The sequence below is a fragment of the Rhinolophus sinicus genome, chromosome 15 (assembly GCF_057876585.1).
Source record: "Rhinolophus sinicus isolate RSI-liver-muscle chromosome 15, RSI-T2T, whole genome shotgun sequence".
NCBI lineage: Eukaryota > Metazoa > Chordata > Mammalia > Chiroptera > Rhinolophidae > Rhinolophus > Rhinolophus sinicus.
The window spans coordinates 9,846,895-9,863,031 of NC_142515.1; the positions used below are offsets into that span (position 1 = coordinate 9,846,895).

At 50.4% G+C, this 16,137-nt stretch overlaps 1 protein-coding gene across 2 annotated transcripts in view; it reads right to left on the minus strand.

Annotated features, from left to right (window-relative positions):
- The window catches only part of GRK5 (G protein-coupled receptor kinase 5), a 194,278-nt gene that overhangs the window by 56,567 nt on the left and 121,574 nt on the right, over positions 1 to 16,137 (minus strand). For both annotated transcript variants that reach the window (XM_019725274.3, XM_074338979.2), the window contains exon 3: positions 1,917 to 2,029. In XM_019725274.3, the coding sequence (XP_019580833.1) occupies positions 1,917 to 2,029 (113 nt within the window). The remainder of the gene's footprint in view (positions 1 to 1,916; positions 2,030 to 16,137) is intronic.

Consider the following 16,137-nt stretch of genomic DNA (forward strand, 5'->3'; position numbering starts at 1 on the left):
TCACATGTCCCCGGACAGAGAACATGAAACCACTTATGAAGTCAGTCCCCCACCCCCAAAATTGAAACTAATCTGATGAAGTTTCTAGATTCAATGAGCAATTTACAAGAAATACAGAGGAACCTATTAAGTGACACATGGGGACGAGAGCACAAAATTCACACTATGGGAAGCTCTTCGGGATGAACACGGGGAGACGCTTTTATAAAAAGCATGAGGAAATCAGAAATGGGAAGACTGACAAATATTCGATCATAGGAATTATTCTTTTAGTTGTGGTGATGGTACTCTGATTATTTTTTGTTTGTTAAAGAGCCCTTATCGTTTAGACACATACTGAAATGTTCACAGATGAAATAATATGTGTAAAATCCGCTACACAATACCACAGAGGGGAGGAAATGGAGGAAACAAGATTGGCCCTGAGTTCATAATTATTGAAGTGGGGTGAAGGGTGCATGGGGGTTCATTATACAATTTTGTAGACTTTTACTTTTTATAGTTTGAAATTTTCCATAATGAAATGCTATGAAAATCCTAGGCTCCACCCCAGAGACACAAATTAATGAGTCTGAGCCAGTTCGAGCACTGGTTATCTTTTTAAGGCTCCCAGGTGTTTGTACTGCTCAGCCAAGGTTGAGAATATTGTAATCGCTTACAGAAGCTGTGCGGAGAACCTGCACGAAAACCCAGACAAAGGCCATGGCGGGGAGGGAACTGCTCTGGGAAAGGTCAAGGAGCCAAGTGCATGGTCCTCGATCGGGTTGGGGAAGGGATGAGAGAGAAGGAGGCGTCAAGGCCAACGCAAAGATTTCAGGCTTGGGTGACCGCAGGGGGCTGGTTACTGGAACAGGGAACATGACAGGGCTGGCAGTTTTGGGGGCCTGAGGGAAGGTTCTGAGTTTGTTTAAGACACGTTGACTTTGAGGGGGCCTATGTGACTGCTGGCAGACACATTCAGTGGACAGTTTGGCTTGTGGGTCCAGAGATCCACATTGAGACCCTGAAGAAGACACAGAAACTTGGGCCCCACAGGCCTGTCTCCTCAACTAAGGCAGAGGTAGGGATGGCTGCAGCCAATAATGGCAGGAAGGTCTCTAGGAAACAACAGTACTTTGGCCCCCTGCCTTGGGAAAGGGAGACTGGACGACCCCACTCCTTTCCTGAGTGGTCTGTCTCCACTCTTCACCTTGAATAGAAACCCAAAGGGCTGCTGCTCAGGCTGAGGTGCCCTGCCTTCCCGAGCTGGTGCTGACAAGCTCCTGCGTGTTCCTACATCTGCTCCTTAAAACCCACGCAGCACAATCAGCATTTGTTAAACAAGTGAATACCGGTGCCTCTGCAGGACGTCCCCACGGTGCCAATCACAGCCCCACGAGCAGCAGCTGTCAGGTTGGCTTGAAACTGCTAACACGTTCATTCCACAAACATATACTGAATGCCTGTGTGTGCCAGGGACTGTGCTAGGCAGAGGTGAAGCGGGAGCCCAGGGTCCTGGCCTCAGGGAGCTTGCGTTCTAGTGGGGAAGTAGACAGCAACCCAGCACACAAACACAAGCTTTGGCATTTTAGAAAGTGGGTTCTCAGCGGGGGAAAAGGGCATTGGGAACATCATCCGACTTGCCCGGGCACAACCTTGTATAATAACCCAGGCTCCCAGAATCAGAGCTGACAGGGCTTCGTTTTAAGCAGCAGCAACTAAGGCCCAGAGGGGGTAGGTGGCCCACCCTTGGTCGCCCAGCAGTTGCACACCTGGAGACAAGTCTGCATTCTCAAAGTCTGCATTGGAAGTTTCTTGAGCAACAATTTTATTCTTCACCCTTCTAAACCATGTGCTCTTGCTTTTCCTTCGGACAAAAGTGATTGCTGATCACAGAGGACCAAAGACACCCCTTCTCCCCAGGACCAGGGACTTACCACTGAGTCCAGGAACTGAATGTAACACTCCAGCCCAGGTCTTGTTTCACAGAATTGCCGGAAAAGCAGTCTCCCAATTGGCTGCTTGTCACATAAACTGCAGTAATCTCTGTCTGGAGACAAAAAAAACAAAAAAAAAAAAGAATGTGGTAAGACCCAGGAGAATGTCAGGCAGAGCCATCCCACCAACCCACACCTGGTTCTAACATCCCAGATGGATGGAGAAAAGCGACAGGTGAATTCTCAGGACCCCTTATTTATTTCCAGGCTCTGCAGACTCAGAGGGGTCAAGGTCAGTGTAGAAGAAGGCAGGGGTTATGACCCAGCCTCTACTCCCCAGCCCACTCCCCCTTTCCAAGGCCCTCATTTCTTTATGTAGTTGCCAGCAGTTCTGGAGACAATGACTGGCTGGCAGATTAGCATGTCACATTCCCTGATTACAGTGACTGGGTAAAGGTGGCAGGCATGTAACCCAAGCCAGTAAAATCAGAATGAACCACAGACTTTGCCTACACACTGAGAAGAGGGGCTTTCTCTTTCTCTGGATGCTGGGTGCATGGGGGTGAGGCCAGAGTTCCACTGCAGCATTCTTGACACTGCAAAGGAAGCTGGGACACACAGAGGTCAGAGCTGGGAAAACTACAAGTAGACTTGGTGCCCTGGAAATGTCATGAATCTGGATCAAACCATGCCTGCAGCCCAACCACATCTGGAAAACTTATTTATGAGCTTTGTTTAGGGCAGTTTGAAAAAAAAATTTTTTTAATTACTTGTAATTCAAAGCATCCTAATGAATACTGTAAAACAATTTTTTTCCATTTTGCCCAATTGGAGCAAGCCCCAGTTTCAGGATGCTTCAAATTATGAAAAACCTGCATTTTCTAGCTGAGGAGCTAAACACACAGAGACAGAAAGTGATTAGCTCTCAGCCACTCAGTAGCCAAGAGAGTTGTGAAGAGGAAATGCAGTGCAAGACTCTAAGCCCAGAGGCCTGGAGATCAGGGTTCTAGCCAGTGACTGGCTGTGCGACTTCAAGAAACTCACTTGCCTTCTCTGGGCCTCAGTCATCCTCTGAAAAAATGAAGACACATGTTGGAGGTAAGATGGAGGTGGGGGGTACCCCTTCTTGGCCCTTCCTGCAATGACTACAAGAGGCTTTCTCTGGCCAGAAGAGGCTCAAAGGAACGACCAAAGCACATTGCCTTGAATCCTCGCAAGCACTGAAAATTAGCCCTTTGATTCTGCAGTTGCACCAGAAACAGTCTGGTGGTTTTGCGGGGAAATCAGGAAGTGGGGTGAGCTAGCTTCAGTTAGGAGAGGTACTTGGACGGAAGGAATGACTACCCTTGCCAACTGTAGAGGAGCCAGGACAATTGTCCCCGTAGAGGACATTTCTTTAGTGTTAGGGACTACAACAGGAGACTGCCATCATGCCATCTCATTTCCACTCCCAAATTGCTTATCCATGGGGAGGTAAAGCATGTAGGGAGGTTGGGGGCCGTGAGCATGGGTTATGGAGCTAACCCGCCTGGGTTCAAATCCCAGCTTCACCACTCACTGCCTGTGTGAACTTGTTTGACGCTTTTATCCCTCAGCTTCCTCACCTGTAAACTGGGAACAGGAATCGTACCTACCTCCTAGGACTATCATGAGGATTAAACAAGACAATTCATAGAAAGGACATAGACCAGATCCTGGCACACAGGAAATGCTTCATAAACACCATCTATTATCATCACGGATATGGACTTTTTGGTCTGTTCCATCTCCCTTTCTTTCGGGACCTTCCTTTCCCAGAGTCTGTAAAAATCCAACCTAAGGTTGTAAGGAAGCCGACTCCTCCCAAGCCTCAGGGATGGGCACATGACTCAGTCATAGCCAATCAGAGCCCTCTGCCTCACGGACACAATGAGTCGGCCTTGGAGTCCTTCCAAGGGTTTTGCTAGAACTTCCAGGAAAGACACTTGTTCCTCTCTGGGGTGACAAGGCCTTAGGACTAGTCAGCCAAGAGCTGCCAGGACTGTTTTTCCCACCAGCCAACGAGAGAGAGCTCACGGAGAATGTAGGCAGCACAGGGAAGACAGTTGAGTAGAGAAGAGAGAAACCCGGTGATAGCCCCTGAAGCCAGCTCACCAGGCCAGGACGGTACCTACAGCAGTATTCACCTGACAGTCTTTCTTAAGCCAGTGGGTATGGAGGTTTTGTCTCTTGCAACTGAAAGACTAGACATACTGGCTGGAGAATGCTACAGGCCACTTCTTCCTTCATGGGCAAACTGCCTGAGGGCAGAGACTGTTTTTGTAGGAATTCACCGGGCCTAAGTAGACTGTGTACAAGAAGGCACTCACAAATTATTACTTCTCTGAGTAGGTTCCTTGAGCAGTGTGGCCCCTTCCTCAAGTGGTTTGGCGCTGAAACTAGCCTTGAGCTATGGCCTTAATTCAGTCTGCCTTTCCATGCACAGATGGTGCACAAACAGCCACTCCAACAAACATTTAACCCACCTCGATGTGTGCCAGGATCGGTGGGGGTGGGGATGGGATGTGGTCCCAGCCCTCGGGGATCCTGGGGTCTGTTGGAAGCGGAGTGTGTGTGTGGGTGAGCAGACAAGATCCCAAGTGACAGTAATAAAATGTCAAGTTAGATGAGTGTTATCGTCAGCCACTATAGGGAGTCTGGAAGGAGGGAGCCCAGAGGGGGACAGGTCTGTAGCCCGCACCTGTGAGAATGACGCCCTGCAGACACGGCCTGCATTCCCGCTGCATCCCACGCCACCTGACGCCCCAAGGTGAGGAAAACAAACTTCCCTCTCCTTTCCCAGTCAGCTGAGCTTCCCCAGCACAAACACAGAAGGAAAGTAAATTACCTTGCGTCAAATTCCAGTTTTATTCAATTATGGCAGAGAGCACACTGCTTATGCAATTTGAGCACGATCCCCCTCCCCCTCCTTCTTTCCAAAAGCAATTACGAGATTTCATGTGCCATATTGTGATTGCTTAAGGGTTCATCTGACAGGATTTTTTCTCACCATATGGTGTTTGCTGTCAGTATGGAAACAAGCCGTAATAAATTCATAGCACAGTAAACACCATGTGATTCCAACACAAGCTGTCAGCACCTCAGCTCCTCAGCGGCACAGGCCGCTCCCAGCTGTACAGGAGCCCAGGCAAGAAAGATGCTCGTTGGAAGCCCAGGAAGGAAAAAAGGAGCAGTAATCATCTATTTGGATTCTTTGCTCAGCCTTCAATAAAGATAAAGGGGCTTATCTTCTGAGGAAGCGCCACCACTGCCAACCACCAAATCCAAGTGTAACGTTTGGGTTCCTTTAGAAATGAACAATGAAGCCATAGAAGGAAGAAGATGAATTGGGGAATTGATCCAGGTGACAAGGGGAGGTGCAAGTCAAAGTTCTCGCATCAAGGGCCAACCGGAGGTGCAGGTCACTTCTGGAAAGTTAGACAACCCTGAAGCTGGCAGCATGAGGACCCTTTCGGATCGGCCTCTACAGAAGCTGGTCCTGGTGTGGAAATCCAGTGTGGGAGCGCCCTGCCCACAGCCTGCTTCCCATGTGTGTTGTTCGGGTTGGCGGGGAATAGCATCCAGGACAGAGGGGCAGAAGCCTTTTCTGTCTGACTCTCTGTCAGGCTGGGAGAACCCTGGGATGCTGTGCACACAGGCACGCATGCACTGTACACACACACACACACACACACACACACACACACACACACCAGCTCTTCCACAACATGAAAATCCTGCTTTGGGCCACTTGCCTCATTGATCTTTCCCTCCAAGCCAGAAAGAGGCTATTGTTAGGTAAGATATGAGGGGCATCAGTGTCCCCTGCCCCCAAAGTACCCACCAGTCATCTAATCATTCTAGCTATTATTTTAGGTCCTTCATTCATTCAATAAAGTGTCTTCCAAGGTCTCCAGCTTTTTGACACTGGAAGTTTCCTTCAACTTTAAGACTCTCTTCAACACCTGAGGGTGTGTGGATGAATGGGTGGGAGGAGACAAACCTTATATCCACTGGCAGGTTAATAATCTAGTAACAAGCTTGGAGTTAACAGCCCCAAGAATGGGGCATGGTCTTTGTGACATTACATCTGGCCTTGGCTGCAGTAATAGAGGTCTGGTGGACATAGCAAATGGAAGCGTGCCCAGAGATAGGCAGCTGGAAAAGGGGGTCTAGAAAGCCCAGCACAAGCTCTAGGACACTGAGCTGTGCCCACTGTGCCCACAGGAGGGTGGTGGGAGGTAGAAGCTGGAAAGGCAGGCTGGGCTCAGACAGGAAAGGGCTGGGCTCCCAGGGCAAGGAGACTGGCATGGATTCACCACTCACTGGGAGACCCATGATTTTAGGGCACAAATGATTCAAGTACAATCCACAAAAAGGTGGACAAAAAGGGGTGGGGAGCAGGGAGTCTGAGACACTGATGGAGGAGGTCACCGCTCTGGAAGCCGTGGCCTCCTGGGGTTCCAGCCCGGCCTTGGGGCAGGGAGGGCACAGTCTGTGGTTGAAATCCTGCTTTGGTGAAGAGCTGGACTGAGGAAAACCACATGCGTCGTTTGTTTCTTCAAGGACTTGATACCTCTCAGGCATGCCCACGGCTGGCCTGGGAACACAGGACTGCCACCCCTTTCTGCAACACACTGAACTCCAGCCATGCCCTCACACAGAACCGCTTCTTCCCACAGACAGTCCTTAGCCAGCTGACAGGCACTGGCTGTGGCCCTACTGGGCACTGCATTCCGGGCCCTGTCATGAGCACCCCTGAAAGCAGACGAGGCACCACAGGCTTCGTCTTTGTCCTGACACTTTGCTCACGAGCCGGGTCAAGGGGAAGCACATTCACAGACAGGCTGGGAAGAGAAGCCACGAGACAAAACTGCATAATGCAGGGCTGCTGGCAAAGTCCAGGAAGGGGACGCACACGCCCCTCGGGATGTTGGGTTGGTGTCCACGGACAGCATGCTGGAACGCAGGAATGGGAGTGACAGGGTCAGTGAAGGCAATGCCGGGAGACGCTGAGTGCTGGGGAGGAAGGTCAAAGCCAGAGATAATGGGGCCAGAGGTCGGGGTAAGAGACAAGGAGAAGCCACAGTGGGGAGAGGAATCCCCAGGTGAGACGCCAGGAGGACAAGGCAAAGCATGGGGATGGTATGTTAGGGGAAGAATTCAGGGCGCGGTCTGTGACCACTGCAGGAAGCCTGCAGGAATGACTGAAAGTGTAGGAAGGGGCCTCAAAAAATTAAAAATTAAATCTAAAGCCACCACATGATCCAACGATCCCAATTCTGGTTATTTTTCCAAAAGAACTGAAATCAGGATGTCAAAAAGATACTTGCACTCCCATCTTCACTGTGGCATTATTCACAATACCAAGATGTAGAAACAACCTAAATCTCCCTTGATGGATGAATAAATTACAATGTGGTATATACATACAGTGGAATATTATTTAGCCTTAAAAAGGAAGGAAATCTCACTCCATGTGATAACATGGATGAGCCTGAAGGACATTATGCCAAGTAAGAGTAAGAAAAGAAATAAGCCCGTCACAGAAGGACAAATGCTGCATGATTCCACTTGTACGAGGTTATCTAAAATCGTCCGACTCATAGAAACAGTAAAATGGTGGTTGCCAGGCACCGAGGAGAGGGTTAATGGGAATTGTTCCATGGGTATAACATTTCAGTTATGCTAGAGAATTAAGTTCTAGAGATCTGCTATGCCTATAGAAACGATACACTATTGTGCACTTAAAATTTTATTAAGTGGGGAGATCGCATGTTAAATGTTCTCACCATCATACTTTTTAAAAAAGAGAATGGCTTAAAAAACATGGACAAAAAGTGATAGGTTGCTTGGCGATGGGAGGTGAGGCATGAAGGCACAGGAATCAGAATGTAGCATTAACTGATGGGGTCAGCAAGTAAATTTACTAGATAATGAATGTCACTGTTTGAGAACACACATCCAAGCATGCACGCACATGCGTACCAAGATGCAACACACAGCCAAGTCACTTAAAATTCTTCTTACCCAGGTTGGCATGACTCGTACCAAGTATTCAACCAACAGAGGGCGCAACAAGACAAAGGGCCTCCATCTTGTGATGCTTGGATGCTTTGCTGAGAGCTTCCCCTTGTCTCATGGGCTGTTCTCGCAATAAGCTACTGACGGTACCACCACCTCAAGCCCACTGTCAAGGACACTTGCTATAGATTAAATGTTTGTGCCCCACCCCCCCAATGCGTATGTAGAAACCTAACCTCTAACGTGATGGTATTTGAAGGTGGGGCCTTTGGGAAGTGAGCAGGTCATGAGGGTGAAGCCACCACGAATGGGATTAGTGCCCTTCTAAAAAAGACCTCTGAGAGCTCCCTTGTCTCTTCTGCCATGAGGACACAGCAAGAAGATGGTCATTTATGAACCAGAAAGCAGGCTCTCACCAGACACAGAAATCTGCCAGCACCTTGAGCTTGGACTTCCCAGCCTCCAGAACTGTGAGAAATAAATTTATGTTGTTTATAATCCACCCAGTCTGCGGCATTCTGTGACAGCAGCCCAGACACACTAACTTGCTATCTGGTCTTGGACAAGTCCCTTAATCCTGCCTCTCGTATCACAAGGGCAACCAGAGCCAGCCACTGCTACCAAGGATTCGCGATACGTCTTACTTAGCAGGTCGTACATAAACAACTGCCATTCGGACAGCTCACGTGTCCTCTACAAGACTTAAGAAATGACTCAAGAAATGGTGTTTTTTTACTTTTCTGATGTAGGGGGAAATGGGATGTAGGTGGTGAAAGGGGTCTTGACTACATCGGCGCCAAAAAAGGAAAAAGCCGCTTCACCCATGGCTGAGCCATTCCACGACTCCAAGCCCCAGGAGGGCAGGGGCCAGGGTGCTGCCAGCCTTTCTTTCCCTCACTTTGAGCCTCCCTCTCAGAGAGAAGCCACACGTGTCCTCACAGCACATGGCCGAGGTTAAAATCTCACAACCCACAGTCAATTCCTTCAAGACTCCTAGCCCCCAGTGGAACTCAGAAACAGGAATGATATTGATAGTGAAGATAAATAAATGCTGTCACTGTTTTCATTCCTTTCGAGTGACATGAGACGGGAACATACTTTCTTAATTAGGAGCCTGTGGTATGTGGACGCTTGGAGGGCAACCAGATTTTCCCAACCGAGGGCCAGAACGCAGGCAGGGAGGCCAGCATGGCTCCCCTCAGAAGGCCAGGAACCCAAGTGAACAGGCCACCCTCCCCGGCCTTGGAGAGTTGGCGCTGCTCCCTGGCGGATGGGCAACAAGGGGAAGTCATGGCTGGGCTGGGGGGGTGTCAATGACTGAAACCTGCCTGGGGCTGTTTTCCCTGTTGCCCCAGGCACTCCTTGAACTTGGGCCAATGAAAATGCACGTTCCATTTCAGAAAAGCGAGAAACGCAGTTTCCTGAGGAAATGGAACCGCTAACACCCGAGCCCTTGGAAATGAAACCACATGTTTATTGTACATGGTGGTGCTGAGGGGGGGGGGGGTCCCCAAACTGATTCCTGGAGCCATCTCTACCAACTGGAGGTTTATTTTATTTTGTTTTATTTCACTTTATTTAATTTAACATTGTTTTACTGAAATACCAAGGATGGGGGGGGGGGTTGGGGGGTAAAGGGGATTCCTAAAAGCTCCTAAGGCAATTTAGGAAAACAGATGTGAAGCGACTGGATTAGACACAGGCCACGAGCCCTTTACTTTGCCATACTCCAGGTCTAAAACAATAAACAGAAAAGTGATCTGAAAACAACTTTCTCTTAAAAATTCCTGCCAAAATTGGAAAAAACAATCGGGCGTTTGCTCTGAGGAAAAGGCTCTCTGACGTTGGAAGGGCAAGATAGCATCACGGATAACGGCAGTTCTTCACAGCCCGCCTCTTGGAAGGAGCACGAGAGGAAAAGGGAAACATTTGGTATTTGGTTAGCAACAGCTGAGTGGGTTCCTATTACTTCAAGAAAGATGTTTTTATGTGAATAAAAAATGACATATGGCACGTTACGTAAACATGCCCAGATCAAGCCCCATCTTCTGTGCCTTTTGTCCCCCTCATTCTGGGCTCTAGTTTTACTGACTGTCTTACACTTGTCACATGTCTCTGTAGGGTAAAAAATATTAAGGCTGGGCCTTACAAAGGTTGGTGGCACTTGGCCAAGCCACATGTAAAAACCACTCAATTGTAGGGAGCTTTGGGCGAGGCTGCCAGGTGAGGGAAGGGAGAGAAATAGGGGTGTGGTGAGGTGGGGGGAAGGAGGGTCTTGTCTGTGGATTTGTGAAACAAAGAGGAGCAGTGGGTGCTTCTGGGGGGGGCAGTGCAGCAGCCCCTACCAGCCTCGCCTCTTTGATGAAGGTCAAAGTCTCTGGCTGGAACCCATCGAGTGCAGTCAACCCCCAGCAGATACCTGGGAATCTAGAAAAGGGCTGAGGGCTGAGCTGGACAGGAGATGGAGTGAATGTTGTCACCACAGGGGCCCTCCAGGCAGTGACCTCTCCCTAGTCTCAAGGCCAAGAAAAGCAAAGAACTGAGATATTCCCTGGCAGGGGGAATGGGACAAAGGATGAGGTGGGTCAGTGGACGGGTGGTGTGGTGTAGGTGGACCCAGGGAATGGCTAGATAGACACGGAGACTGCGCAGGTAGTGGCTCGAATAAGCCCGGCATGTTGGAAAGAGCTGGGGACAGAGTTGGGACTGAGGTTCCAGGCCCGGCTTTATGACCTGCCATTTCTAAAGGCAGGTTGGAACCAGTGAGCTCTGAACCCTCTTCTGTGTGTGTTGCTCTGACTGGAAGCCTCCCTTCCATGCTAGCACAGGACTCTGAGCGTGAACCCCAGAGGCACTGGGCACAGCAGCAGTGTTGGCTCTTGAAAATGCCACTCATAAAGGAGACACACCAACACGTGACCTGTAGTTGTTGCTATTTCTCTAGATTTTCAGTACTTTCACAAATGAGGGGGAAACAACTCTTGTAAAAACACAGCTGCAAAATCACTGAGATTAGGAAGGCCTTGGGAAGCAGAGCCACGGTGACCGGCAGACATGTCCCCCTTCGGTGCAAGGCCTGGGTAAGAGGTAGGTGCTCATGGCTCCGTTTTACACTCCCAGGCCTGCAGCAGAAACTTCCGGCAAGCCAGGACAAGGCCTGCTTTGGTGCCAGCACCCAGGGACGCCTTGGTGGATGGTAATTCTGCCTACAGCCTGGTGACCCCGGCATTCCCTCTCTCGTGCTCTGCTCACAGCCATCCTAGGGATGCCATCCTCTTAGAGCCACATTCTTTCTACAAGCCTTTTTCTCCTTGAAAAGAAATTTCCATATGCATACAGGCAGCTTCGGTGATTGAAACACCCAGGCCACACCTGGGCCAACCGCCTCACACCTCTGGGGGTAGTGTCAGCATTGTTTAAAGCTCCTCGGGTGATTCTAACACTGTCTGGACTGTAAGGTCTAGGTCACCAATTTATCCCCAGATCTGGACGGGTGCCTGGCTGGAGCAGGAGCTCAGGAGTATATGTGCGATGAGTGAATGACTGGACAAATGAAGGAACAAAGCAGTGTGGCGTGGGGGCCACACACTTCCAAACTGGAGAGTAGACATTTCAGGCCCACGCTCCCTCGACACACCCCTCCGGTGGTTAATGGTCCAGAAATGACAGTCTCCCCAAAGAGCCAGATGACAAAGACTCGCTCCTAGTGGAGCTTCTTCTGTCCAAGAGAAACAGAAGGGCTCCGGGTACCCAGCCAAGGTTAAGGCTGGGACAGGCTGTGTGCTGCTCTGGGAGCAGCAGCTGTGGTGACCGGGGCCCCCAAAGCTGGTGGGCCTGAGTTCAGGGCCCTGCCTGACTCCCTGCTCCCCGGAAAGCTCGGCCAGGGCCAGGAGTCTGGACTTTGCCCCCAGCTCCTCTTCTGACCCCTGTACGAACTCAGACTCACCATTTTCTCTGGACCTTGGTTTCTCCTTTACAAAATGAGTCTGATGAACGCGGGGAGTTAAATGCCCGTCTCCCAGTTTGGAGTTCCACAGGGAGGAGCCTGGTGGGCATGGAGACACCAGTGGGCACAGGCCTTTCTCCAGCATCGGGGGCTTTAAGCCCATGTGGCTGCCTTCCCTCTCACACCTGCACTGTGACCAGAGCACCACGGTGTGAGCAGGAGCTGAAAAGCAGCATTTCTGGAAGGCCTGGGAAGGGCATTGTTCTGGGGGGCCAGGGGCCCCAGCTTCCATCCCAGCCCTGCCACAGTTTGCTGCGGGGCCTCGGTTGTTACTTCTCTCTGTGCCTCAGTCTCTCTGGAGTGCTTTTCTGGCATGTCAGGCGCACCCCTTACTGCCAGCTGCCCTGGCTCACTGGGGAAGAGAGCAGGGCGGCCTGGGGGCTCTGAAGCCTTGAAGGCCGGGCCCACTATGCCATCCAGGGGCCCCAGGACTGGCTTCATCTGGAGCTGTGAGTTAATGAAGCAAAAGCCTTGGGGGTGGGGTAGGGTGGGGTGGGGAGTGTAGCCAGGAAGTGGCTGGGCAAGGGTGCGGGGGTGGCAAATAGCAACCTCTCTGCAGAGAGGCAGCTTGCTTCTTCCTGGGCCACCAGCCAGGGCCTAGCAAGGCTCCCAGCTGCGCTAGCAAAAGAGCTGGAGAAGGGAATGCCTGGGAAGGTGAAGGCAACTGATGGTCTCCTCAAAGTCCTGATGTCTCCGGATCCTAAGACCTCAGCCATTCCAATCCTCTCGACATGGTCCCCACCTGGGGCTTGGTCAACCATGGTCTGTGCACTTGCGGGGACAGGAAGCACCTCACCTACAAAGTGGCCAGCCCTCCTTATCGACGCTGTGTTAAAAATCTATTCTGAACATGAGACCAGACTTGTCTTTCCCTCATGCTGGCCCCTTGGTCCTCATTCTAGGGATACAGAGGACAAATGTTAGGTGGCAGTTAATCTCTGCTCCTGGAGTCTTCTCTCATAAACCTCAGGTTTCCCCAGCTGCCTCATCACAGCTCCTAGAAGACTGGCCATATCAGGTCTCTGTTTCTCAAAGGAACAGAGCGTGGAGGGCCTGGCTCGCCAGAACCAGACCTGGGCCTTTGGTAACTAAACGTGAAAACATATCACTCTTTCCTTCAAGCCATCTTGGCTTAGCTCAGCCCAGATGCAAGAGGGTATAGATTTGGGAAGAGAGGGACACATTCGCAGGCACTCACAGTTCACCCCATGCCCACGTCCCAAACAAGATACAGGGGAGAGGCCTGATGCTTCAGTAGAAACTAACATAGAGAAAGCTGGAGTCTCAATTCAGACTCATCTTGGCTGAGTTATAGGTCAGGTGCTGGGAGTTTAGACACGGATTTTCAGAGTTTGCCAGAGCTAGTTTTCAGAAAGAGATATCCTTTGGGTTGGGCCGCAGCCTTCCCACTTTGCTACCTGATGTGTGATAACAGTCACTGAAATGGTAGCAGCCAATGGGGTGCTTGCTGTATACCAGGTGCTCTGCTAGGCACTTTCCATGCTTGTCTGTTGCAGTCCTCATAACATCCCTACGAAACAGGTACTGTTATCAGCCGATTTTTCAGATGCCAAAGAGTGAGGTACTGAGAAGGAATTAACACAAGGTACCAAAGCTAGCAAGAGGCAGAGAGGAGATTTGAACTCAGGTCTTCCTGACAGCAAAACAACTCTTCTGCATCGTTTAGCTTTTAGGGACCCACAACAGCAGCAGGCAAGGACCTAGGACCCCGAAGGGTGGGCAACATCCTGCCAACCTCTGGGGGGCACCCCAGTAACCTGAATGTACCCACGTCCACAGGCCCAGGCTGCGCTGCACACTGAGTCCAGGAGCTCTAGCCTCCAGAGACAAAGGCCCGGAAAAGCCACGGCAGCTCAGGGGCTAGCGATCAGCGGGGCATGCATGCTCCAGAGGCTGGGCCAGCCCAGGAGAAGTGTTTGGAACGCCTTCTCTCTCCTCCTCCAGAAAGCCTGAGTATGCCGCCTCCTGCCCGCTCGGAGCTCCGTCAGCTCTGAGGCTACACAGCACCTGTGACCACATAACTTACGTGCTGTCTCATTCCTTTGGCTGCTCTCCTCTGAGTTGGCCTTCTCCCCTAGGCTGAGCTATAAATTCTCTCTCCATCGCCACCCCCTTTGCATCCCTATAGAGCCCGGGACAGTCTGGACACTTATGAGGTCACCAAAAAATATACCACTGATTAAAGCAGGAGCAGCCATGAGAAAAGTTATTCACTAGGCTCCTGTTTACACTTCTTTTGTCAAAACAAATCCCTTGCTCCTTGAAGGGAGAAACCTTCAAATGCTCGGTGTCCAGAAGTCAATGCTTGACTTTTAATAGGGTGTTGGAATTGCATTTCGCAGCACATTCCTGTGCCCAGACCTACATCGAGACAAATCTTGAAGCCAACAGGACAGGAGCCCAAACAGGGCTGGACCCAACGTGGAGCCGGCATCACCCAGGCTGCCTTGTTCCTCGCGCCCCCAAAACCCAGCACAGAGCCTGGCACAGAGCCGGCACACAATCACATTTAACAAGTGAATGAATGAATATATGAACGACCTAACTCATCCATTTGTGAGCTTTTGGCTGTCTTCTAACATATTTGTTTCCAAATTTCTCCTGTGCTAGGTCAGGTTAATGAATGAATCTGCCACACAGGACATGGAGCCCTCCCCAACACTGACACCCTCCTCCTGCACGGGGCAACAACGGCAGGGCAGAGAAAAGGCATGTTGGAGGGAGCATGGTCAGAGACCTTTCAGAAAACCCGAAGGAAAGCCAGTCTGATCCCCCATCTCTCAGATGGGCAAACTGAGGCCCAGGTGGGGGAATGGCCTTGTCCTATCCATCACCCGAGGGCTTGCTTAGCCACCTCAACTCCTCCAAGCCGCTGGATCCGTGTGAATAGCGAGGGGAAGTCCTTTAATACAATTCAAAGACCCTCACCCAAGGGTCCCACCCAGGTCTGGCACAGAGACACTCAGTCAAGCCTTGCAAAACTGCCCCCGGGACTGGCACTGTGAACGCCGTGAAGTGTAGCTGCTTCTGTCAGCCTGAAGGCCTATGATCGATGCCACACAGGTGTCTCATATAAATCTTCAAGGGCCGTCTCTGCACGGAGCCAAGTAGAAGCTTTTAATCATCAAGAGGGAAGAAAGCAAAATGCCTCATGCATTTTCATTTTTATCTAAGCAGGAGAGCACGATCAATTTGTCAGCAGGCAGTAGCACTTCTTGCCAAATACCACTTCTTTTAAACTAAAGCTTTCTCAGCTACACAAATACAGAAGAGGAGCCTGCAGGACCCACAGCACATGCTTTCCTTTCTTCTTTTCTTTCTTTTTTTCAGAGTGCCACATATCTCATGACTGTCTAGACCTCCTAAGCTCCGTCTCAGCCGGGAGCGGTGCTCCCTGCTAATGCTATTGCTCTTCCCTCTGACTGCCAGGCTTGAGAGACATTTTGACAGATATTTAACTGATGTTAAACCAATAGATAGCCTCCTCAGTTACTTAGCACAAGACAGGTAACTGGGGGAAAGCCCCCCCCCAAAAAAAAAAAGATTGAGATGATCAAAGTATACCATTGTGATGAAACCCCTATTTCCAACTGGGCTAAAAATGTAACCCATACAGCTGTTTGTTTTAAATTATTCCTTGCCAAGCACAATGTTCAGATGATTGAAAAATTCCACACTGAAACCTCGGATGCTCACTTATTTTTCCTTCTGAGCACCTGCATGGAGAGAAGCTTTTCTCAGAAAAAGGTAACTAATCCTAGGGCAGGCGAACCCCCAGCTCCTCACATTCAGTATTCCTGCCTTGGGAAGTCCTCTGAAGATTTCTTAATGGGGGCAGGGGGGGGTGGGCTGGGTTCTGAAGGTCAGGCTGTAACTGTGTTTTGCTCTAGATGAGTCAGGGCCAGTTAAAGTAGGCGGCTGCAACACAGCGGGAGGGAGGCACGGACCCTTCCTTGCAGGCAGGGTCTGCACGGCGGCCAGCAGCTGACAAACGTGACCTACGTATGTGTAGCTGGAACCAAATCGGGAACGTACACAGCACAGCCAAGTGACCACCACTAGGAAAGAATCCAGTTTTCCCCAAAGGGGGCTCAGAATAAAATTTCCATTCTGGAAGCACAACTCACAGACGCTGGGGTTAAGCTGGGGAGC